The 24849-nt window shown below is 38.5% G+C and overlaps 1 protein-coding gene across 8 annotated transcripts in view; it reads left to right on the forward strand.

The window, feature by feature from the left end:
* Positions 1–22290, forward strand: part of LOC142981931 (phosphatidylinositol-3,5-bisphosphate 3-phosphatase MTMR3) — a 68568-nt gene extending 46278 nt beyond the window's left edge. For 5 of the 8 annotated variants that reach the window (XM_076128094.1, XM_076128089.1, XM_076128091.1 and 2 more), the window contains 19 exons: positions 9636–9812; positions 11228–11403; positions 12094–12289; positions 12445–12584; positions 12729–12918; positions 13257–13453; positions 15596–15788; positions 16677–16862; positions 17232–17399; positions 17765–17900; positions 18150–18252; positions 18565–18706; positions 19067–19309; positions 19612–19903; positions 20203–20364; positions 20709–20908; positions 21202–21327; positions 21761–21960; positions 22166–22290. In XM_076128094.1, coding sequence (XP_075984209.1) covers positions 9660–9812; positions 11228–11403; positions 12094–12289; positions 12445–12584; positions 12729–12918; positions 13257–13453; positions 15596–15788; positions 16677–16862; positions 17232–17399; positions 17765–17900; positions 18150–18252; positions 18565–18706; positions 19067–19309; positions 19612–19903; positions 20203–20364; positions 20709–20908; positions 21202–21327; positions 21761–21960; positions 22166–22265 — 3303 coding nt within the window. In that variant the 5' untranslated portion in view covers positions 9636–9659 and the 3' untranslated portion in view covers positions 22266–22290. Of the gene's footprint in view, positions 1–9635; positions 9813–11227; positions 11404–12093; positions 12290–12444; positions 12585–12728; positions 12919–13256; positions 13454–15595; positions 15789–16676; positions 16863–17231; positions 17400–17764; positions 17901–18149; positions 18253–18564; positions 18707–19066; positions 19310–19611; positions 19904–20202; positions 20365–20708; positions 20909–21201; positions 21339–21760; positions 21961–22165 lie in introns of those variants that run through there. The other 3 variants (XM_076128093.1, XM_076128096.1, XM_076128097.1) reach the window with 3 other exon arrangements.
* Positions 22291–24849: the final 2559 nt, after the last annotated feature.

Raw genomic sequence — 24849 nt, forward strand, 5'->3', positions numbered from 1 at the left:
TTAACGAGCGGTCCAATATACCCAACTTTCCCTTATATTCGGTACATCAAGCTTTATACGGTTATTGTTTACATCGACCCTGAACTAATAAACTTTTTCTTCAGAGTTCTTTGTTTGTTTCAATATTAATTATTGTTATTGACAAGCCCATCAGTCTTTATAAAGGCCCCGTTGTCTCTAACAGAACCGTCAAAAAAGTAATTTATCAATTGAAACATTGGGACTAATGGTAGGGGCTGTGTGGTGTCCACTTAATATCAACGGGAGCTGTCAAGGCTTTGTGCGCATTTGTGACAACAAGAGTGCCCAGTAAAATGTCCAAGGCATATTTTCTTGATAAAATAGAAATAAACTTCGGTCCGAACAAAGCTCTACAGTTTTTCTGATATGGTACTTCTCTATCGTCCACTTTTTGACCTACACTAATGATAATGTAATTGTCTCTTGTCTTAATATCCCTTCTACGTCTGTCATACTTGAAACCCTTCATATAGTAGTTTATTATCGCCTACACAGGTCCAATGTCTGATGCAGTAAATGCCAGTCTCGTGACTCATTACGCATACATGTCCATGTTTCTCTGTCATTGTGGAACATCTGTTACAACTGTTTTTATTTTTACTTCCTCATTTGGGGTGACCCTTCTTTTCGGTTTTATTTCTGTGGGAATGAACCACGCCAGTGTGAAATTTTGAAGTTTTATTCATGTGAGAATGTTCACATTAATTGTTCAGTTATAATTTTATTACGATGTCGCTAATTTAAAAGTAAAATGTTTGTAGATCACAACCCATTGTTCTTTCAGATTAAAGATGGTAGTCGGCAAAACATGTTACTTCTTCATCTAATTTGTATACATTGCTGCTTCTTTGTCAGGTCTTTTCCGGAATCGTCCTCTGCTCCCATAACCATCAACAACATCCCACTCAACAATAACATATGATTCATAAAGCAATTTAGCATAAGAGCCGAATATTACGTGTGTGCGTCACAGATGCATTCAACTAGGATCACACGAGATCAGACAGGTTATTCTACCACAATTGCGTGCCGGAAGTATTTTAACCCATTGTTGTTGATCAAGAATGACACACAAAAGTCTCTCCTCTGCTTCCAGTGCGCATCTTCTGTCCCCCTCTCATGCCGCCCGTACTACAACCACGTTAACTTATACCAGGAATTCATAACATACATATATAAGTACTAAAACCTTGAATGGGGCTTTGAATGCAACGCGCGGCCTCCACACGGGTTGAATGACATGAATGATTGATTGAATGGATAATGAGTGTCTCTTTCATTCATTCGCTGCAACAAAGCCTATTTTGACTTGCTTGTGTACAAACAAAGATATTATTCGTAAAACTCGGTTACGTCCGCCCTTCTAACACTGACACCGTCAATTATTTTACGTGTTCTGTATACATTCATAATATGATAGAGTGAACGAAGAAGGAATGAGCGAGTATGCAAATGTTAGGCTACTTGATGTCTGAATATTTCTAGTAAGTACCTAGTCGTAGTATAACTTCTAAGAACATAATTATTTCGTACCGAGTACGTAGTCAATGGGGGTACTTGTCTTTTTATTCGCCCATTCTTTATGTGCCTTTGTGCAGCGTCTTTGTTTCGCCCACTACTACTTTACACACATTGTTAGGTGTCTCATCGTAGGGCGCTCCGTATAAAATAACAGTAGTACGAGTAACCTTACTCTCATTTAGCTTTATAAAGCACTTTCAACGTCGAAAATAACTTATGATTCAAACGTACGGAGAACTCGCAAGTCACTTACTACAAACGGTAAACAGAATGTTTCCGATAAAGACGTATTCGACCGATAATTTTACAATTTTGCAACACACTTACTGTGATGATGTTCACATGTTGACCTCGAACGACCTTATTTCTATCTCCTACGCACGGTACAGTTGCATTAGTCATGGCTTGTGTTATGCAAGCTTGGGCTTGCCCCTTCCGTGCTATACCGTTGCCTAATAGTACGCTTTGATAGCGTTTCAATTTGCATCATATGAAAGCTGTTCGGTCATTATGTACTGAGGAATGCTGTACCTCTTTGTTGATCATGCTCTCCTGGTATTTGGCGCGCCACGTGCCAGTAAATTAGGGTAAGTTCGCCCTATCGCGTCCATCACCTAAATCGCGTCCATTTTTCGAACCTGCCTATAAAAATACTTGCAAATAAATGTAATATCACACTGATGAACGTGAATGTTATAACTGTCAATAGCTCAATTTGTACGAAGCACGCACATATAGACAAAAGCTCCGAGTGCCTAATTAATCTCTGTAAAAAAAAAAGTTAATTTTGGTTGTTCAACAACGGAGTGCGGACGTGTGGGATTTTAGTAAAAAAAATAGTGTGCAACGGTGCGTTTGGCGGTAAGTCTCTTTATGTTTTATGTGAACTTGAGGACACATAGATGTTTCGAGACATGAATTATAACATAAACTAATTATATTAATTACTAATTTGCTTTTTTTTATCTATTAAATAGTTAAAACAGGGTGGACGCGAAGTGCTACACTGAATTTATTAAACTACCACTTTGCGTCCACGATGGACGCGAACTCATCCATTAACGTTTTAGTTAGTTGTTTATTTTTAAGTGATTAAGATATTAAAACAAATTGGGTTTTCGTTCATTTTGTCATTAAAGTTACACAATTGTAATACCCAATTTGCGTCCACATTATTACGATTGTAGAAAAAGTAACAAAGATAGATCGAAACGTGGACGCACACTATTCCTATAGGCTATAATCTTGTAACAAATCGCGTCCGTCTTTATTAAATAATCGCTTTATTTTTTGTAAAATACTGATAATAGGATAAATATTAAAATTTTATTTTATTCAGTATTTTAAATCTAGTAGGTCCATTAAATGTTTTCTATAATTCTTTTTTCTGTTTAAGATGAGTTCTTTAGAGTCAAACAAGAAGAAGGAAAAGGAAACTTATACAGAAGAAGATTTGAAGAAAGAAAAAGAAATCTGTAAGTCAAGTATGTAAAGATTATGGAATTCCCAAGACCACAATATTGGATAAAATCAGTGGGCGCTGACCAGATGGAGTAAAGAAACCGGGACCAGAACCAACGCTAAGTGTAGATGGTGAAAAAAAGGTAGTTGAATGGCTTCTCAACATATCCAAATGTGGATTCCCAGTGAAAAAACAGGAATTATTGGATACTGTTCAGAAAATCATTCGAGACGGGGAGATTAAAAATAAATTCAAAGATGACCGTCCAGGTCAAAGTGGATTGAAATTTTTTTGGCCAGAAATAAAGAATAATCGCTTAAGAATGCGGAGGGCATTAATAAAGCTAGAGCCCTAGTAACAGAAGAATCAATCAGATTGTGGTTTAGAGAACTTGAATAATATTTGGAAAGTATGAATCAGAAAGATATTTTAAGTGATCCAAAATGAATTTTCAATGGAGACGAAAGCGGTTTTGCTTTCTGTCCAAAAACAGGAAAAGTTTTAGGTCCAAGAGATTTTTTTAATAATTAGGTATATTCTTAAATAAATAAATTAATAAGATCTAGTGTTTCTTTACATTTCTTTAATAATATCACCCCCTCATACCTTTTCTTAGCTGGTGGACGCGAATTAGTCCCAGGGTGGACGCAATTTGGATTTTGTGGACGCAAAGTAGGTGAAAAGCCTAATTCTGTGGTTTGCCTTTTCTTAAAAAAAACTCATGATGTTACAAACGAAACTGAAAGTTAATATTAAACTAGACTATATAGTCACCACATTACATAATTTTTTTAATTGAAACTAGTGCTGCAACATTTTTGTTTTCTTCCTCAAACTTGCTAACTGCACTAAATGGACGCGAACAGGCGAAATGACCCTATATGATAAAAAAATAAGAGCAAGGATTGTTTATATTTTTAGCGACGTCTTTGATCCTTCTTTGTAACAGAGTTGATATAAAAAAGAAAATATTCACTATAATGTTAGTCTTGTAATATATAAATGTTATAGTCCTGGATAACATTATGAATGGACATTATAATAATATTATCTGATAATATATGGCATCATAAGACGGGTTTTTATTCATTCACACACATCACAAAGGAACTGGTTAATAAGTAAACGTCGTTATTAATGCATATTTACATAATAATTATAGATACCCATATAAAATGTGAGAAAATTTTAGAGGCTTCTTTCTTGGATTGTTTTTGGCAAAAATGATTTATATTCCTTAATTTCTACTGAACGTGTATTTATAATTTTATAGCTTGTGAAATAGACAATAAAATAAAAAGATAGCATCTAGATGTTGTTTGAAAATCTTATGACTGTTATAACTGTATGTATAGAAATAATGTATGTGATTTTTCTTTCATACCAAAAATATATGAAAACTGAAAATTACAGTACCTATAACGGCAATAACACAAATACCGGCCGGCACACGTGCTAATCGTGATATATTTCTATAAACTTGACACAATCTACGCATTTGGTGTATCGATAACCTTCAAGTATGATAAAATATAATAATAAAACACAAGCAAATCTGACAACTAATCTACTGGTCTGCTAAGATACTGCGTAGTTAGCAGCTGTACACACCTCACAGTTCAATACTCTACTCCAAGGATTTAGCGTAAAATTAAACAGATCCTGTTTTGATCAAACTTCAAGTCGTTGTATAAATCGTTAGAGATATTCAGAGCTCTTCAAAGTCAGCCAGTTTTTTATGTTTACCATCCATCGACACGCGAGGTGAACGACCCACGCTTCAAATTCAACTATTAACCAAACTATATGGATAGTATCCTCGTTCAATGGAACTACGAACTACCGTGGGGTTTTCATAGTCGGTAGGATTATGGGGCAGTGCTAGGCGCCCACCCGCACGGCTTTGATGACTGCTTTAATGATTGCGAGTACATTTTAGTACTGCTGTTTGTTTCTGTTTTAAACGCACTGTTTATAAAAACAGTGTTCCCTGGATTGCTCCTTTTAATGCTCCTGTTTTGTTCGAAATTGTGATTCAGCGGTGCACAAAGGCTCTCACAATGAAACCGTCTGGCATAGCGTTACGTTTTGTTCAACAAAAACCAGCTCTGATTTCAATTTATTTTTTAGAGCGTTGTCGACAACACACCTGATTATCTCATCTCGTAAAAATGCACGCTATTTTCTTTCTTGTGTAATGGTACCGCGGTCCGTAATGGCTTATATTGTCACTTTTGTTCGTGTACTCACACAAAAAAAGAGTTTTTTCAGTCTGTCTCGGTATTTTGGTGCGCAAAAGATGGTGTTCATTGAACTTGCACAGGGTGAATGCGCCAAGTGAGCCGTGGGTGTAACGCCTACAATAACCAAATATTTTATTCTCTTCGTACCTAATTAGGTAGCATTTCATTACTCATTATGTTTTGTGCTTCAATGCCGCACAAAAAGAGACCGACAGGACTGTGATCTGCAAAGCAATAAGGTTTATTTATGATCAAAGCTACAAATAAAGTTTACCTTGCGATCAAGTATCATCTTGATTTTAATTATTATTTACGAGGAGCTAGCATACATAAAGAAGCGAGCAGAAATGATAGTCTATCGGTTCTAATAGGCAATCGCACGGAATGATTCATGCTTGCAGTCCGTATAAGTGTAGGTTCTAAGTTGAGTGCATGCAACCGCTGCATCATTACATCATTAGTGAGGAATGTTACACCAATTAAGTCTTCTGGTAGAAAGCTTCATGGTATAGTACGAGTATTAGACACCTTAACTATAAATAAATTCTCCCAGGCAACCATGATGGCAGAAGAAACTTTATGCCACGACGAGACGCAAAAGAGTGGTTGCAATAGAAATATATTATGTGTAAGTACATAATGTTATGTAATTCTTTTATAGAATGCCAAAAATACGTCAAGCTAGTTCAGTCTGGTCTTGTCCTACTTTTAGATAACAATAGGATTCTATCTAGACATAAAGAAAATACAATGGACAAGATAAAACTCCTTCAGATTTATTTACAGCACAAGAAATATAAAACCAGCAAAGGCTAACCAAAGCTTTTAAAAATAAAGAAAAGATAAAAAGTACTGTGTTCCTCTGTCGGTCCCTTTCCATTGTGTGTCGTGACGTAAGGTTTGTTTTTATAATTAGTGTTACGCAATCCATTATTCATGACCAGGCTGTCATGGGCCCGAGGAAATGTCACGTCACAAAACCAGCTGGACGATAATTGCTTGAATAATTGTCCGATAGACGTGTTTGGTACTCGATGTTTATACGAAGTTATCACGCACAATGGCTGTGATGGGTCAATAGTTAAGTAACTCGGAAAAAACGAGTGTATTGTAAGTTTTTTGACATTTTCAACAACTATTTTCGAATGATTCTGGAATAACTATGCAGGCTTACAGAACCTAGAGTAATCTAAAATTTTACATCTTCCTTTTTTAATGTTAGTGAAGTGAGAATTCATGATCTTCAATAAATAAATTGCACAGAACTATTATCGCTATTGCATTTTATTGGTCAATTGAAATATGAACAGCTGTGGTAGATCGCCCAATATCGACCACAACTATTTATTGCTATCATATGGCTACCATACAACCTCAATTAACCATTAACTTTATTATTTCCGTTTGTTTTTCTATGTCAATAACATGTATTTGGAATACGCTCTACTACAAACCACGTGAACATGTTTCTTTACGGACAGTAGCCAAAGAGTTTGTCGAAATCAGATACTTGTTACAACATTGTTTTGTAACATTCCTCGGCACATATGCTTTCCTGGTACTGCAAGGTATGAGCTATTGCCAAGACGGTGTGTGCGCAAATCAAAACAAACAGTTTTTTGCTTGCGAAATGTCAGCACGACCTTTTAGATAGATTCCTTAAATACTTGAAAGTTGTGTGAACGTGACTTTTAAAATACATGTCAGAAGAAAATATACATAGTTTTGTATACTCTACGAATTCGATTTATATTTAAACTTATAAGACTTTTTGATTTGTAAGTTTTCCGTTTTTAAAGGACAATGCGAGCGTTAATATGCCAATTATTACCATATTTTTATGATATGCAATTATCCTGTTGCTGGTCGGACAAGCAAAAGTCCTTCAGATAACATTGCAAAAAGGAAAATTAAATAAAAAAACACGGATTTCGAGAAACCTGTCGTGCAATCCTGTTGCCTCTACATACCACATCTTCACCGTAAGTTTCCATGTATTGCCTGAGCACTACTGGGCAGCATGTTAGGTAACCAAGGTCGCTTTCTAACGAGTTCTGTTAAGTACGAGTAAGTAGTATGGGCGTGAGCCGTATGTGAATTACCTTTTGTGGAATGTGCGAAGAAAACTTTGGACGTTTCTTTTTCATATTTATATAGACTCTGTGATACTTTGTACGTCTTTTTACTGCCACATCTACTGGTAAAAGTATAATTTAAGTATTAAAATAAAGAATCCAGTCTCGGTTCTTACGATGGTATGTTCGAGCCTGTTTCTAAAATAAGCCTCGTAGAGACACAAGGAAAAACTATACTATGGTTTTCGAGAAGTCCATGGAAATTTCCTGAGAAGAACCTGCGTACTACAAGACCTTGGAATGCATATTACAATCTGGGTTTTTCGCTGAGGGCAAGGACACTAAAACCTTGTTTGTATGCAAACGTACACACAACATACTCATTCTGATGGCCCAACCAACCACATTCCGACCAAGCGCCACCAGTGAATCATAAACACGAAGAGATAATTTATGATTCGTGTCGGTTACTTAAGTGTTTTGGTTATTATTGTAATATACCTGCTGTTAATGATATGAAAGCTAAATAACTTCGAGTGCATGTTTTACACAACACTAAACGTTACGTCCATATTTCACTTAGATTATGTTGCGTTCAATTTGTATAACAAAATTTAAATTCTTAATGTTTGAAGAATTTTATTGTCCCTTGTGTAAAGGCGATTTTATCTTTACCAATTTAAAGAACGTTAAGTTTAATTGTTAACTTTACTTACTCCTCCGGAAATCTATGATCATTTGTCAGCGCCTTGAATGGCGCTTGGAACACAGCCAAGGAGGGGAACACAAGCGCACCGTCAGGAGATCTAATAGATACAAGGAAAACAGAAGTCTAAAGACAATGGCTCGTAGAAACGATTCTAGGAATCCGGGAGTCCCTAAGATAGCCTAAGCGGACGAGCGTATCAATAAACAAATAAAGAAAGAGAAAGCATATGCTCATCTCACTCACACTTCCAGTATCCTTACAATAATTTTGTTTGTCTGGAACTGATATGAAATTATAGGAGCAGTAAGACAATTATTCAATACTAAAGTGAACGTGTCGAAACTATTACCAAGAGAATCGTTATTGTTTCTTCCATCTAATTTTCGTTTGGAATTTTAATTTGGCCTTGTGGTCAAGTAAACATTGTTTACCAAACAATTGTCGGTTTAATGTACATTATTTAGGTACTAGTACAGTGATAATGTATGTGTGTCTATCAGATGAGTCTTGTGTCAAAATCTCCGGCATTCTTGAGGTATTATGCGGATGGAGAGTAAATATGTTTTGTTTATTTTTGTATTACAAACTTTTTCTTAAGATAGTGTTATAATGATACACTTTTGTCACAATAAACGTCTCATAAGATTATAATGAATTGCGCAATTGAGACTAGCATTGTCAAAATGGTTACAAAGTTCTGTGTTATTTTGGTGACAAGCATCCGGTACTTTATCATTACGGCTATTAAGTAATCATTTGTCACTTTTCATTTCGCAAACTTGTTTCAAACGGGTGTAAATTGTCATCGTTTACAATGATTGCTTCACCAGATAGCGAACATTTTGGGTACAATTTAGTACCAAAGTGCATACTTGTATAGCAACAAAATTCTTAATTTCACAAAAATGATTTACAAGTAATAATTATGTGCAGTATTTTAGCAGAGCAGGAGATGAAGCATAAACACAGGAATTGATGAGCAGCGGGTATTGTTTGGCCTTTTGGTTATTTCTAAGTGCCAAAATTACGTTGTGTTTCCCGGTGCCATGATATTAATTGTAGTTGCTCGAAAATCGCGGAAAATGGCTCCTGGTATACGCATACATACAATACACTTTAAAATTGGCCATAGTTAAACGGAAACGATCCAACCCACACAGACGTAGTTTCGAGATATTTGACTTTTAAGTTCAGATCGTATTCCGTCATTGATTCTCCACTTTAACTTTGGGGACTAACTCAGGACTATAACTTCATGGTGGGTTTGAATTAAAATTTTAACTTCAAGGAGTGTTTTGGTATAAGTGTAATCATTTTCGGCCGTAGTGTGGGTTGGATCCTTTCCGTTTAACTATGGCCAATTCATGTTTATAGGAATCAACGGTGCAGTGGAAATTGTATTTTACTTATATGATTTCTGCCCTTTTTTACGTGGCTAATGCACTAGGCATGTAGGCATACACTTGCGTCCTGGGCGGAATATAATTTCTGCCTGCCGGTTGCGGATACTTCCTATGATCTTGTTTCAAAAAAAAATGAGAGATATTCTGATGAATAAATATTCTTATTAAGTAATTAACCTAGTGTTATTTAATTGTCTGCAGGTGGTAGTCCCGTCAACGAGCGAGATGAGCGACCGCGAGCGGTACCGCGCGCCGCCGCAGCCGGAGCCGCCGCCGCACCGCGTGCGCGCAGCCGACCTCTACCCGCGGCTGCGCGCCCAGTACGACGAGCCAGGCCTCGATGCTGGCTTCACGCCGATATGTGGCGAGTTCGTCCAGGTAAATAACACAACATTTAAGTCTCCCTGATTCCTAAACGTCAAGTACGATGGATAATCCTAAGATCAGGGTCTACTGAAATCTCTTGAATAGTCTGTCTTAAGTCTCTATTCGCGTGACAGGTGGACGCTTCAAGAATCTATAAGACTCTACTTAACTAAATGTATTTCATTTATCAATGTCCCGATCTCATACAGTGTGCTGTATCTGTCTAGTCTTATTACTGTAACACATGAAATAAAAAAAAAGTTAGTTAATTTTCTAGAAAGCTTTTCGAATAAATAATGTATTATGGCTACATACATCTATTTAATTAATCATCTTCAGTATAAATTATATTATTATTCCATTATAATCATAACGAAACGAGGAAAACCATAATTTATCGACTCAATAGGCATTATTGTACTATTTACAGCTTGAAATAATTGTAATTGTAATCAAAAACTTGTACCTATACTATACTATGTACGTCAGCAGTCAGGAAAACTAACACATTTAATATGAATGACTTAATATCCACCGGCCGTCATAGTACAAACAAAAGGTTCAATTTAACCCATATGTTTACACACAAATAGCGACAAAAAACAAATTCTCATGGAACTAATAGTACTTTAATCATACGTTATATGTTACGTTTGCAAACAGTTTTCCGGACTTTGTACTACACCACGTTTCCCAACGTCCATTACATTGTTGCTTCAACCTCTTCAATAGACATGGCGACCTAGTGCTCCGACAAATATATTACCAACAATGCAGTACAAAGTACAAGTCAACAATTAATTAGCAAAATAATAGATGATAAAATACGCACATATTAAGTAACTCTAGCCTAAAAGGTCAGCGGGTCGAATGCAACGGGTTGAATGAACTGCAATGACGATCCGATAGTATTTAACTCCGTCCTAGTTCTGCATTCCTGGTAGTTCGTTGCACTGTCTCTTATCAGCCCAAAGCGTGCGTTGTGACGTTAATATGATGAAAACTGCAAATTACATACTGCACTTGTTAGAACATAGATAGTAGAAGTATTTATGATATTTATCTAGTTAAATCTCACTCACGTGCACTTAATTATCTAGCTTTACAAGAAGGCGTTTGTGATTCAATGTGCCTTAAATTGTTATTTCCGATTCTATTTTGGAGTTATTAAGTTGTCCATCCATGGAGAAGAATGCTCACAACAGCACAAAATATTTTTAGAATTTAGACTAGAAATATTTTAAAATAAGCCGTTTTACATTTTACTATTATACCCAAATTATAATTACCTACCGATTTTACCATTTTTCTGTTAGATGCCGCCAAGAACTAATCAAGTATATCAATATTGTAATGAATAGTGGCTAATTATATGATATTGAACTACTGATGTTGAATCAATGACTAAAATATTACTTTATTTACAGTGGGTGGGCCGTACAGCAGATGGAGGGACAATAGCCATGTCCAACTATCGGTTGCACGTTCAACCACGACGCCGCACCGGGCCCGGCGCCTCTGTCCCGCTGCGTCTTATAGACGCGCTAGAGATACGTGATCTGCTACACCTCATCGTGCTTTGTAAAAACGGACGACAACTCAAGTAAGTTACTCTTTGCGTTTATGCTACCCTGGTACTACAGCACCTGCAATAGAAATGACTCTCTATCTTGAGTAGCACTCAATATTTTTTCTGCTTCTTGATACAATGTATTAGGAGTTCTGTTGTTCAAATGTTATGTTTTTGCTTTACTACAATTAGTTTACACGGTTTTTGAGTACTGATAAGATAGTTTTAAGTACTTGATAGTAATTCTTATCTGAAGATTCGTTACGTTGCGATATATGTCATAGAAACACGTTGATTAAATATATTGTATGGTTATCAAATCAATGGTCTTAATCTATAAGAACAGTCATAAACACTATTTACAAAAACAAGATATTTATATAAATCGGTGCCACTGCAAGGAATATTTTGACTCATATTTACAAATAAACTCCTTTTTCGATAGTACTGTTGCCATAACAGTATAACGAGGTCGCCGACTGATAAGAACTACCGGCTAAAAGAAAGCGAACATGTAAATTTTCCTTCAATAATAAGATAAAGTTTATTTAAACTAATATTATTAGCTTTACTTTCATTTACCGTTTTATTTCCCCTGGCCTACATTTTTTTTTGATTAGCTAACTATTTTCTGAACAGGTACAAGCAATGATCAAAATCATAAACTGTCAAACTGAATTTACATTTTTAAGCAGCATCTAAAGTTTTTGTCTTTTGTTACAGATGCACATTTAATACGGGAGACCAATGTATAGAATGGTGGAGGCGGCTGAACACCGCTCTCGCGCCGATAGGTTCAGTTCAAGAAACGTTCGCGGCGGCGTACGCTGCCTGGGCGAAGGAACAACCACCGACGTCAGTACATAGAGCTCTCATAAGAGCATCACAATCTGCACAGAGACATTGGTTTGGACCAGAAGTGAGTATCTCCTTTCATATCTGGGCGCCTGGTAGTTTGATGCGGTAATACTTTCTACTTTATCTCAGCAAAATAAAGTTGACTTCTTGATTACGTATAAACTTTGATATCATTGTATTTAAATTGTATTAAAAATATTTGTTTGTTTGCTTCAGGTGGAACGGTTAGATTTCACGACGAAAGGCGCGTGGAGAGTTACGGCAGCTAACGCGGAGTACAAGTTGTGCCCCTCGTATCCACCTCTCCTAGTCGTGCCTGCTTCCATCTGTGATGAGGACCTCGATTCCGTTGCGCGGTAAGATACTTTTAATACTATGAGCTATATGTACCTAGGAGTTAGTTATTGCTCTGATACTGGTATTTTCAGATGGATTGTCTAACCATTTGTAATAATCTCTAAACAGTTATTTCAAGCCACATTTTTGCTTCCATTGTGCAGGTTTCGTGCCATGCGCCGTGTCCCGGCGGTGGTGTGGCGGCACCGCGCCAACGGCGCCGTGATCGCGCGGTCGTCGCAGCCCGAGGTGGGCTGGCTCGGCTGGCGCTCCAGCGAGGATGAGAGACTACTCGCCGCCTTCGTCAGCGCCTGCAACGCTGACCGAGGCATGCAACCGCCTAATAACAACAAGGTATGTATTCACGGACAGTTTCGCTAATACTTTGTCAGTTTTTTTTTGCCGGTGAAACTTCAATTGTCTTGGGTAATTTGGTTAAATTGCCTCGAAATGTTGCGTGCTAGGGCATAACTATTGCTTATTCAGGATACAGCAGCAACAATATTCGTAAATAAAAATGAAAGAAGAAATCGTGATAGGCTATCGATAAGCTAAGCTAATTATGGCAAATGGGCTGACCTTTGCTTATCAAATAGTTTCGTAACGCATGGCAATCAGCCAACCATATTTGGGCTACTTCCGTAACAGATTTATTTAGGCACTTTTTATAAATTATTTTATATTTTTTACAGCAACTGAAACTACTAATAGTGGATGCGAGATCATACGCGTCTGCCGTCACCAACAGAGCACGAGGTGGCGGTTGTGAATGTCAGCAGTATTACCCGGCTGCAGACATTCAATTCATGTGCCTGCCAAACATACATCACGTGAGGAGAAGCTTCCAACAGATGCGGGCGCTCGCCGCCGAGCCCAACGATCAAGCCAAGTGAGTATCTCCTCGTTATTTCTACTCGCCTAGTACATCGTGACATTTACTTTAGTTGTGAGCCTGGTATAATAGGTTAGGTTTTTACAACGTACCAGAATGTATAAACACATCTTTAAGACGCCTGATTCCCTGGTACGCTGGTAATAAGTAACGTGAAAAGCTGATTTAACAGAATATATTGAAAAATCGTTTTACGAACGTTGAAAAAAATATCTCATCTCCATTCAACCATGATAAAGTAAAAAATCTGATTCCTAACTTCGTTTTATCTCGACAATAAAAATTCAAATGACTTCCACTCGTTCAAGCTTGTAAACGGCACTTCCCACCTTTTCCCTTTCATTTCACTTTCACTTATACAAGAATCGCTTACGAAAACCATGTGTACATTGTTGAACAATAGACAGTAACTTTGCGCCAAAGACTATCAAACTAAATGCTACGAGGTTAATGGTGGTATTTACAATGTACTTCCTAAATAACATGGGCTTAAAATACACATGCTATTAAAAGAGGCGTTTAACTCGACATGCAAAAAGCATGTTTTCTCATAACGTGTTCAATCGACGTCTGATGGAAAGGAACAGAACGATCAGATAGAGTGCAAAACGCAGGGGGTGCTCTTCCGGTAGTTCTTTGTGAAAAGTACTAGGTTAGCATAAAGTAGTAGGATGCTAACCTACAGTTGAACAGCGAAATATAGGTCAGCTAGTGCATTGTGATTTGTGAACGTAGTACGGAAATGTTGCCTTTGTAAAAAGAAAAGTGCTATATCACTGACACGAGTCATTTTGATGAACTTGAATTAAGATCTAATTTTCTATTACATAATATGTAGTACTAAATATAGATACATTATTTACATGAAGCTAGGTATTGAATATATTGTTTTGAATTCGCGCTCGCAGTATCTGTTCCGGAAACATTGCTAAATGTGATTTTTTTGTGTGTGCGAACTGTTTTTGAATAAATGACTCGTTGAAAAGCTTGCACGTGAGAGAGAGAGAATCGCGTGCGAATTACATATCGATGTTATTTTAAACTGTTTATTTTGACGCATCCTTTTGTGATAAAAATAATCTTGATCCTTATTGTTTACCAATATTTTTATGAGGTACTAAGAGATCATAACTCCGTAGGAGCTAGGGACTTCGGTCGCATACACGGCATCTTTTAAGAAACTAGCTTTTTCTTGACATTATGAATATGCAATCCTATTATAAACTCACATATCGGCTTCCTGTAATTTCGGTAAACCGTAATAGTCCGATTAACCTTGGACTCCATTCGTATTACACGTTCCTCTAATAAAAGAAAAAGAAAAATACATTTTCCATTGGCACTACACATAATGATATGTCTATTTACTAGTCCAAAAGATATTAGATCCTTTCGATTATTATCATATAATAATTCTAGATTACCTACATATGTTTTATTATCTCATAGTTTTTTCTGGCGAAGCCTAGACCACTTATTGCCGATAGGTCCAAAAGATATCTTTACCATTGCTCTTTGCTCCAAATCAAGGGCGTCTAAATAAAACAGTGCAATGAAATTGAAACTGACAGTCGGAATTTTGGCTAGCGTAGGACAAAGGAGAACTTTCTCCTGACCTAGCCAAAATATCCACGCCCATAAAATATTCATCTTGTATGTCACGAGACTCCTAACATCTATACGCAGTTATGTTTGTGAAGGTATTCTGTCTATCTCCTCGAGATTCTGCGTTCCTAGTACTTGACTTTGAGAAAACAACGTGACTTTAGCGATCTATCTTCGTCTATATAAACAAAGCGTAACTTATACTTTTGTTGCGTTATTTTTGTATTAATAAATAAGACTTGGTGAAAATGCTGGATATTTTGGATATTTTTAACAAACCTACCTTTGTACAGAAAAACAACTTATTATTTTAATTTAGCTCTACGGAGAGTTTATCGTGTTAACCACATCATTCTATAATATTCAGTCTTTCTAAATTGTCTGTGCACGACCTCTAAACGCAGCGAGCGGCATCAAAATTTTGTGTACCTTTGTCTTTAGAAAACCAGGATCACTATAAACTCACCCATATACTACTAATTATATCTTAAAACTTAAACACTATTTCTAACCTAACATTTCTTCTCCTTCTAGTTGGCACAGCAACCTAGAGCGGACCCTCTGGCTACAGTACGTGTCGGGCGTGGTGCGCGCCGCGTCGGTCGTGGCCCGCGCGGTGGCGGCGGGCCGGCCCGTGCTCGTCCACTGCTCCGACGGGTGGGACCGCACGCCGCAGATTGTAGCCGCCGCACAGCTTATACTTGACCCTTACTATAGAACACTAGAGGTAAGTTCCAGAAGCTATAGTAAATCATATTCACTGATTCTGCAATCTGGGTGAATTTTTTTACGGCTGTTGATCATAAGGTCTAGAGTTTGACCGGTTATGGCTTACATAGAATATCTTCAATAGTAACCCCCAATGTGGTAACGTACATAGCATGTATATGCCAATAGGCTGACACATTATTATTTTAAACTATCGTATTAAATGTACAACACATTGTATAATGGTTGTGCAATGCTTGATGCATTCTGTTCTGTCAGATGTTATAAAAGATCTAGTCGGAGTTGGATGAAGCTAATAATTTCTTTACGTATAAAATCGTGACGAATTTTTCACTTTTAGTCGTCCTTCCGTCCCATTCCTGTTGAAATGCAATGTCATAAAAATAAATGTAATTTACAGTGTTCCCTCTACTCGACCTTGCAATATAATCTACGCAGCCAAAAGTTTTGTCGCGCCAACACATTGTTGCAAATCTCTTTGCACCCAAAAATACACCATGTCTTACGAAATCTACGTTGTAAAAAATAGTTTTGACCTTGCATATCGCAATTCCTAATACATTATCTTTTGGGTCAAATTCCTCCTCAGATAAAACTAACTGGCAATGAAAAGATAAACCCCCAAAAAGACAATATCTATCTAATTCTATTCTGACAGAAATGCAAACATTTTTAAGGATACTTGTAAGCTTGTTACTAATTAATGAAAAAAATACTGAATGAATTTTGATGACATTTGTCACCAAGGGCATTTATAATCTGGATTAACATATAGGATACCTCTTAACCTGGAATATCTTTCCTCGCGGAAGAAGTCGCGGGCAATAGGTAGTTAATAGCATTTTCTTTGAATTGACTTAATAATACTTATTCTTTCTTTCTCCAGGGTTTCCGCGTGCTAATCGAGCGCGAATGGCTGGACTTCGGCCACAAGTTCGCGGACCGGTGCGGCCATCAGTTCGGACCTGAAGACCCCAACGAGCGCTCGCCCATCTTCCTCCAGTGGCTCGACGTCATTCACCAGATGATGCTGCAGTTCCCCTGCAGCTTCGAGTTCAACGAAGCTTATTTGGTAAGGTTTTATAATTACCTTTTTTCTTTAGCAAATACAAGAAATATAATTTAATTACTACATTGTGATCTAGACGAAACTGTCTAATAATATAATCGGAAAAGTTTAGATTCGATTTCCGGCTCCGGGAAAGTACTATTGGTCTATTAGTATATTCTCCATAGTAGTCTGCAAGTTGGTAACATGCCCGGTATGTTTTTAGACTCGCCCCCTATTACATGGGTCTAATATTGTAAATGACCCGTAAGTGTACTTAATAAGTTCGTATTCTTCTGCCCACACCTTCGAGTATGGTTTATACTATTGAAATTAGCTTATAATAGCTTCAACGTTATTTCTCCCTTCTAACGTATACGTGTGCACACGCAGATAAAGCTGGGCACACACGTGCACTCGTGCATGTTCGGCACGTTCCTGTGCAACACGTCGCGGGAGCGCTCCGAGTGCCGCGCGCAGGACATCACGCCGCAAGTGTGGCACCTGCTCCGAGCGCCCGCCTACAGGAACCATCTGTATTCACCGCACCATCTGGAACAGGTAAGATATTGACTAGTTTTGATTAGAGAATGAGATAGAAATGTAGCATGCTAGTACGGTTAATTTTGGAGTTAAGTGATGTTTATTGCTTCATATTTTATGGTTTTGGTTACAAGTCTTACAAAGACACATACTTTTAAAGAAACACCTATGTTTAATGCGCTCTCTACTACCTAACTAAGTTTTTTAATTTGTAATTTACAAAAAAAACTAAAACTTAATTAGAATCAATGACTGTGATCTTGCATTTTGGTTATGTTACATTGAAGTTTCGGCATGAGTAACGTTGGTTATAGTCGTAACCTGATGCCTGATATTTTTAGTGTTGTGATTGTTTGACAAGCTGTTTATTCTCTGTCCCACAGACGATCTGGCCGGAGTACAGCGTGCGCGCCATGTGCGTGTGGGGCGCCATGTTCGGCGCTCACAGCGAGGCGCCGGGCGAGCCGCGCGAGCGACCGCCGCGCGCCGCGCCGCCCAGCGCCGTGCCGCCGCAGAACGGTAACTATACTTATAACTCCTCACATCTTCTGGGATCCTGGTACTACGCTCTCTAAATATGTTACCGATAGGTTCCATTAATTCCATGTTTTGAGAACCTATTTGAATCCCGACTTAATTTCTAGCGCAATATTCGATTGTTATTATCTCTCTTTCTCACAATATAATAAAACCTAATATTTAACCACTAAAATAATGAACAAATTGATGTCTTGTAAATATTTTCTAAACGATTCATTTGTATTACAGGATTAATGACCAAAACAAGATCATGTGACAACTTACTGAATGAAGGCGAAAAACGAACAGCGCAGAGAAGATGTAGCGACCCTAGTTTAGCGCCCGATGTTATGTAAGTAAAAACAAAATGATTAAGATCTCCTAACTGTATACCAAATACCGGTGCTCATTCTACTGCTTTCTTGCGCGATATTTTCTTTAACACAGCTATAAACTATATATATAGACTACAAAGCCCACAGTTCAAACACGCCCATCTTTTAGAATTTTATACATAATTTATAATAGCGTTATGTGAGTACGAAGCGTTAAAATTTAATTATTTGCACCTTAAAACATTTCTTACAATTTGATTCTCCCCTATCGGTTCGGTGCGTGCGATTTGTAATTTCATAATTTTAATGTTTATTTTTATTCTTTGCAGGAAACTATCAATGGTAGTAGCGAACGAGTGTGAGAATCGTCGCGAATGTCGGGCTGCGCTGACAGATAGCTGCGTAGATGACCTGCCCGTGTTACCTCTCAACAACGACGACTCGCAGGAGCCGGACCCAGAACAAGATCAAGTAAGTAACTACGTGAATTGGCTTTGCTGTCCCTTTTTCTCTGTAAAATATTCAGTTTTCTTACGTGCATCCTGGAACCACTTTTTAAAATGAAATTGTATTAAATGGGTTAATGCATAATTTTATTGCGTAATTCTACGAATACTACGCCTGCTTTAGTTCCGTATCTGTTGAGACGTTTTGTTCGTTTATGTATGCATTATTTGAAACCAAAATTTTAAAACAAAAAATAGTGAAAAACACATAAAGAAAACAAAAGTCTGTCTTTTCTATCTTAGTACAATTACATCGTATACTTACTCCACCAATCCCAATGAGTTATGATCGTAATTTTAAATTTACGACTATTTTTGTCTTCAGGTCGACGGCCTCCACCCAGACCACTTCGAGAACTCCACCCGTCTCCCCCGCGACATCGCCAGCGGCTCCTCGTCCCTAGAACGCGAGCTAGTGGCCGCTGAAGTCACGGACAAGGTGATCGCGCACACGGATGACGTCAGCGATGACGTCACGCCCGCGCCGCCCACGCCCGACGTGGACACGCCTGAAGAGCCGCCCGTGTTCGTCTGCGATACTTACACCGATGTTATTGGGATGCAGGAGGTTGGTGCTTATACCTCTTCAAATTTATGATGTTCTGGTAATAGGATTAGTTTTCCAATCAGTTGACTGATATAATTATTTCTATTAGTAATCGTTATATATTTACGTGTGCCGCGACTATGACTGAATAAAAATAAGTCTAAAGTCAGCTTATTTAGATTGCCAAATAAAAAACTATTATTTTTCGACAACGCTTCAATATGGCAAGTCCCAAATATTTTGGACTCTCGTTTAAGGCTAATCAAATATTTAATCGTCACATTTTGACAGTATGGGGAATCTAACAAAAACCTCTCTTCCAGGCTGCCCGTGAAACCGGCCGCACTCGCAACATCAGCATCACCTGGAGATCAATCTCGGAATCTTCCAACCAGTCATCCACCGGGTTCGACATCAATGAAGCGCGCGGCGAGCCCGCAGCCTCCCGGACCTCCTCCCACGAGTCCTCTCCTCTCGACAACCACAACTGTACGGAGGGCGACCGCGCCAACCATAATGTACTCACCGATATCGCCACCAACCATAATGGAGTCACTAATGGCATAAACGGCATCGATGATGTCGCTACTAAGTTTCTGGAAGTTGATTTGAATGGTGAGTAAATCGATTAATTTAGTTGTATGAATACATCAAACATGGACTGAGTGAAGATCAAACATGGTTTTTGGAAGCATGCACGTATACGCAGCGCGTTGTGGGCGTGCATTCTACATGTAGTTATCAAATGATTAATATGGAAAATGGTTTATTAATTCCCTATACGTTTGAGTATGCGATGCGACGACGCGCTGTGTGTACCTAAGTTTTGAACGCTTTATAATTTTACAAGGTTCTTTAAAATACATGATGAGACTTGTTAATATCGCTTTATTAAAACATTTTTGTTATTACAGGTGGCGCGACATCCAGCAGCATCAGTTCAGAGAGCGAGGGCGAGGCTGCAGCGGCCCCTAGACGAGGGGCGCGCGGGCGCGTGGCGTCGCAGCTCACGCTGTGCCCCGCGTCGCCGCGCCGCCAGCCCTGCTGCCACTGCTCGCGCCGGACCAGCACCACTAGTGAGTGATTCTTTACATTCAATCAGTGTCAATCTTTACAGTCAATCTTCACAAATAAAGAAAAAAGTATCAGCATCGGAGTATCTGATATTTTAGACGGCCTTTTACCCCAATGTGCCAAAGGGGACGATTTTCCCCCACTGTCAATATATTTAAAATCTCAGTCGTAACAATAATTTTAAAAAATCATGTATCCACTACATTTTCTTCTTCGACTAAAACATCTACTTCTTTCTACTCGTTTATTTATCGTAGGGAATCTAGTCAACTGTTAATTAGATTGACAGTACTGAACAAATATGTCTCTTGGAAAAATAATATTAACAAATATTTTTAACTTTCAGGTGGTATTGAAACATCAGGAGAATCCGGTGGTAGTTCGGAAGCGTGCTGGTGCGGTGTATGTGGCGGTGAGGTTGGCGCCGAGCGTGTGCGGTGCGTGTGCGGCGCGGGCGCGTCGCGCCCACCCGACCCGCTCGACGGTCTGCCGCCTGCACTCGACCCGCTACAAGCTAGGCTGCATCAGATCATACTCTACCAGAAGGTACGACACCTCCTCACCTCTTAGATGATTATAAGCTCCTAGTGTTTGTCTTGTTTGTTATTCAAATATCATACAAAATTTCAGGCTTTTCAACACTTCAATAGAACGAATTATGATTTTGGTTTTTAAACATTTCATGCCGCTGTCACATTGACTTTGACTTCTCTTACATCATATTTGCTATCTATTTTTATGACATCGCTAAACCAATGTTCGGCTCTGACATGATTGCTTGCTGTATGAGGACATTAATTTAACATTATATAATAAATGTATTATGTATTAAATTGCAGAAAGTAGTAGAAGAGCTGTCGGGTCAGCTGCGCGAGGCGCGGGAGGCGCTGCGGCTGTCGTCGCCCGTGGCGGGCGCGGCGCCGGCTGCCGCCCACAGCGCGCCGCACTCCGCCACGCACTCACAGGTACGAGCCATGTACGTGACGCCGGCATCTCCTACCACTTACTAGTAGCCTGGTACCATACGTATTTAATCTTAAACTCGTTCGTATAAAATAAATAGATATCTTTAATATATTATGCTAGTAATTTTTTCCCACGATGACTTCGCTATTTTAGTATTGTAATTAGTTAGAATTTTCTTAAAATTTTATGGTTCTGAATTGTAAAGGACTGTTTTCTCCCGTAATTAAGTGCTTTACAAATTGTTTTTAAGAATAAGATTATCAGGAATGCAAGGTATGCGATGTTTTCTTTACCGGTAAGCTCGTCTACTACTTCCATGAATTGAGTAACGAATGACTCTTTGGTCACATTTCTTACTTAGTTAAATAAAAAAAAATATTTTACTTTAATAAAATTTATCTCTTTCATTCGAATTCTGTTTTAACATGATAGTTGTTGTCGTCGCAGAAGTCAGCGGGCGGTGCGGTGACGAGCGGCGGCGGGCCCCGCAGCGGCAGCAGCAGCGGCTCGGCGTCCGAGGTGGAGGTGGGCGAGGAGGCGCGCGGCGTCGTGTGGCTGCCCGACAGCGCCGCGCCGCGCTGCCAGTACTGCAGGAACCACTTCTGGCTCGCCCGGAGAAGACACCACTGCAGGTAACGCGTTCTCCACTGTTATAAGCGCCTGGTACTTGACTACTGCATTCAAGAGCCGAAAATATAATAATATAAATGAAAGATATGAATGTGTGCATGTTATATTCTTGTGATTGTTTTAGCTCATATCAATCTTTTCTTTTGAGTTACTTGTCTGATGTTTGTATATAAATCAGATGTTTGAAGTGTGTTTGTATTGTTGCAGACGTTGCGGCGGTATATTCTGCGGCTCGTGCTCGGAGATGAGCACGTGGGGCTCCTGCGGCACCGTGCGCGTGTGCCGGCGCTGCCGCGCGCTGCGGTGACGGCCGCGCGCCGGCCCCGCCCCCCGCCCCGCCCCGCGCCCCGCCCCCCGCGGGCGCCGGGCCCCGCCCACCCGACCGAGCGAGTGCGGAAACTGTTTAGACCGACGCCCGCTCCCCCGACCCCGTCACCGCCCTCTACTGTCTAGACTTAATAGCGTTCCTATAAAATTGTAATGCAATAGATGTAACGTAGTTAGGAGTCTAAACAGTTTGCGTTTAAAACTAGTCATGCCGCTTCGATAACTAGCTTGTGAGACGTTTCCGAGACGCTATTTATCTACGAATTATGTATGAAGAGTTACGAGTTGTCATCGTTTATTTTGATTAATATCACCATGACGTTGTTTGGTTGTCCGAGTGTCGAGTGCAGTGCGAGGCCGGAGCCGCGCGGCGGATCTAGTCTCGGGGGGCGGGGCCTCGCCGCGTGACGTCACGCGGTCGCGACCGATAGTGAATCATTGTTACGCGAAGGCTGACTTTCTACGATAAATATTTAAAGAAACTTTTTTCTACGACTGTTTATTTTTCGGTCTGTATAAATAAATTCAGTAAATGTATTTTGTTTTGGATTATTTTTGTCGTTCGTTCGTCGAGAACGTGCCGGTCGTACTGGCCCCAGCAGGTGTGAACAGACACGTAAGACTTTGTATAAACTTGTTTTATTTTTTCTCTTTTATTTTGTATTATAGTGTTTCATTTGTTCTATTATTATTTTTGTACAGTAAGGTTTTGTTTCACACTTGGTCAGATACGGGGCGGTCTCTGCGTCACGCGGCTCGAGGCACGACTCGGAGATCGCGTACCTTATATAAGACTTAATTTGTATATTCGACATTTTCCATTAATTTCAAATGTATAAAATACATTTTGTTTGTACTATTAAAATATTCGACTGAATTCGCTTATGGATAAGAATAGATAATGTCTGTACTGACATATTGATTTATAAAATCCATGTAGTTGGTGCAATTCACGAGCGTGCGAGCTCGCGTGCGTGCGTGTACGTACACGTGCACGTGTGAGTGTACGTGCGCGTTGAACTGCGAGCTCAGGGTACAAGAGCGGATCGCACGAACTATAACTAAGCTTTATAATTACGTTGATACATTTATATTGTGAACTAAATTTCCACGCAGTAATAATTTGATAGCGTAGAGCGTCAGAGTTCTGTATTTTATTTGTGATATTGTGATGATAATTTTGTAATAATTAAGAGTTTAAACATGTTGTTAGAGGTTAAATTTTACAGGTGATTATTTTAATTCCCTCGCGGTTAGTTTGTTGTTGCGACGTCTAATACACTCGCGGTACGTCCATGGTTACACTAACTTTTATATAATCTTGCTTGAAGTGAGAAGTGCTGAATACGGGCTGAACATTGTAAACATGAAAAACCGTTTATTTATTTAAGACTGACCGAATGTTTTATCATCTCGTAAAGAATAAGCTTTAGCAGTATAAAAAATATCAGTTTTCAGACTATAGATGTTTCTGATGTGCTAATTTATGCTTGAATTACTAGACAATATCGCATTCGGTTCTTCAATAACAGATAGTCGTATTACGGAACTGTCCAATGTTGAATGTAATATAAAACTTATTCAAAATATCGCATGATCGTATCTTGTCTCGCATTTGAATCGTATGACAATAACGCTATTTATTAACTTTTATTTATATTATTAAAATATAGTCACATTTTAACGAATTTAATTATACATTATGAAATTGTATATTTTGCATACGATTTAAATGTGATACAAGAAAATCATGTTATATTTAAAATCAAACTTATATACTGTCGAAATACATAAATAAGATTGAAATATCAACTTTTAACTAAAAAATATATCCAATATTGCAGTTCCGTATATAACAAAAACAATAAACTGTAACACCAATACAAAAACGAAATAACAACGTTTTACATATTATATGTGTCTCACTCCCTCTTAGCGTAATCTACATTAAACAGAAAGGGACATACAATATTTAAAACATTGTTATAAGGAACTTGAAAGCCCGTACAGCATCTGCTTCGTATATAAAAATAAATGATTTTGTAATGTATCGGTAACTGAGGGACTGTTGTTAACTGCATATATTTTATATTGTACAGGGAAACGCGCGGAGTTTCGTGTAAGTACTACTGTCGAAGTGCAAAACTTGTTTGTGACCAATGAATATTGACACGATGTGAAATAAAGCATATTTAGTTTTATGAAGTTATTATTTTATTCCACTACCCTTTACTAATCCCCGGTTTCTGAGTACATTTAGCGGTAGTTTATTTATACAATAGCGTTTTTTTTTTGCATGAATTTTGACGCTATTGAATAGATAAACTACCGTTAAATGTACCTTAGAGACCGGGGGTAAGACAGTTATAGAATATCAGGCCTGAACTTGTCATGATCAAATTAAGACCGGCCGCATTCGGTTCAGGAAGCCTTATTCGGAAACCGAACGTATGTGGCCGGCCTAAGTATTCATTTAATTATTGTTTTGACGTAGATCGTTTAGAAACGAGGCATGCATAATTTAGCAGGTAGGAGTTTAAAGTAAAAAATAAAAGATATTTTAA

Source organism: Anticarsia gemmatalis, chromosome 20 (genome assembly GCF_050436995.1).
Source record: "Anticarsia gemmatalis isolate Benzon Research Colony breed Stoneville strain chromosome 20, ilAntGemm2 primary, whole genome shotgun sequence".
Lineage (NCBI taxonomy): Eukaryota > Metazoa > Arthropoda > Insecta > Lepidoptera > Erebidae > Anticarsia > Anticarsia gemmatalis.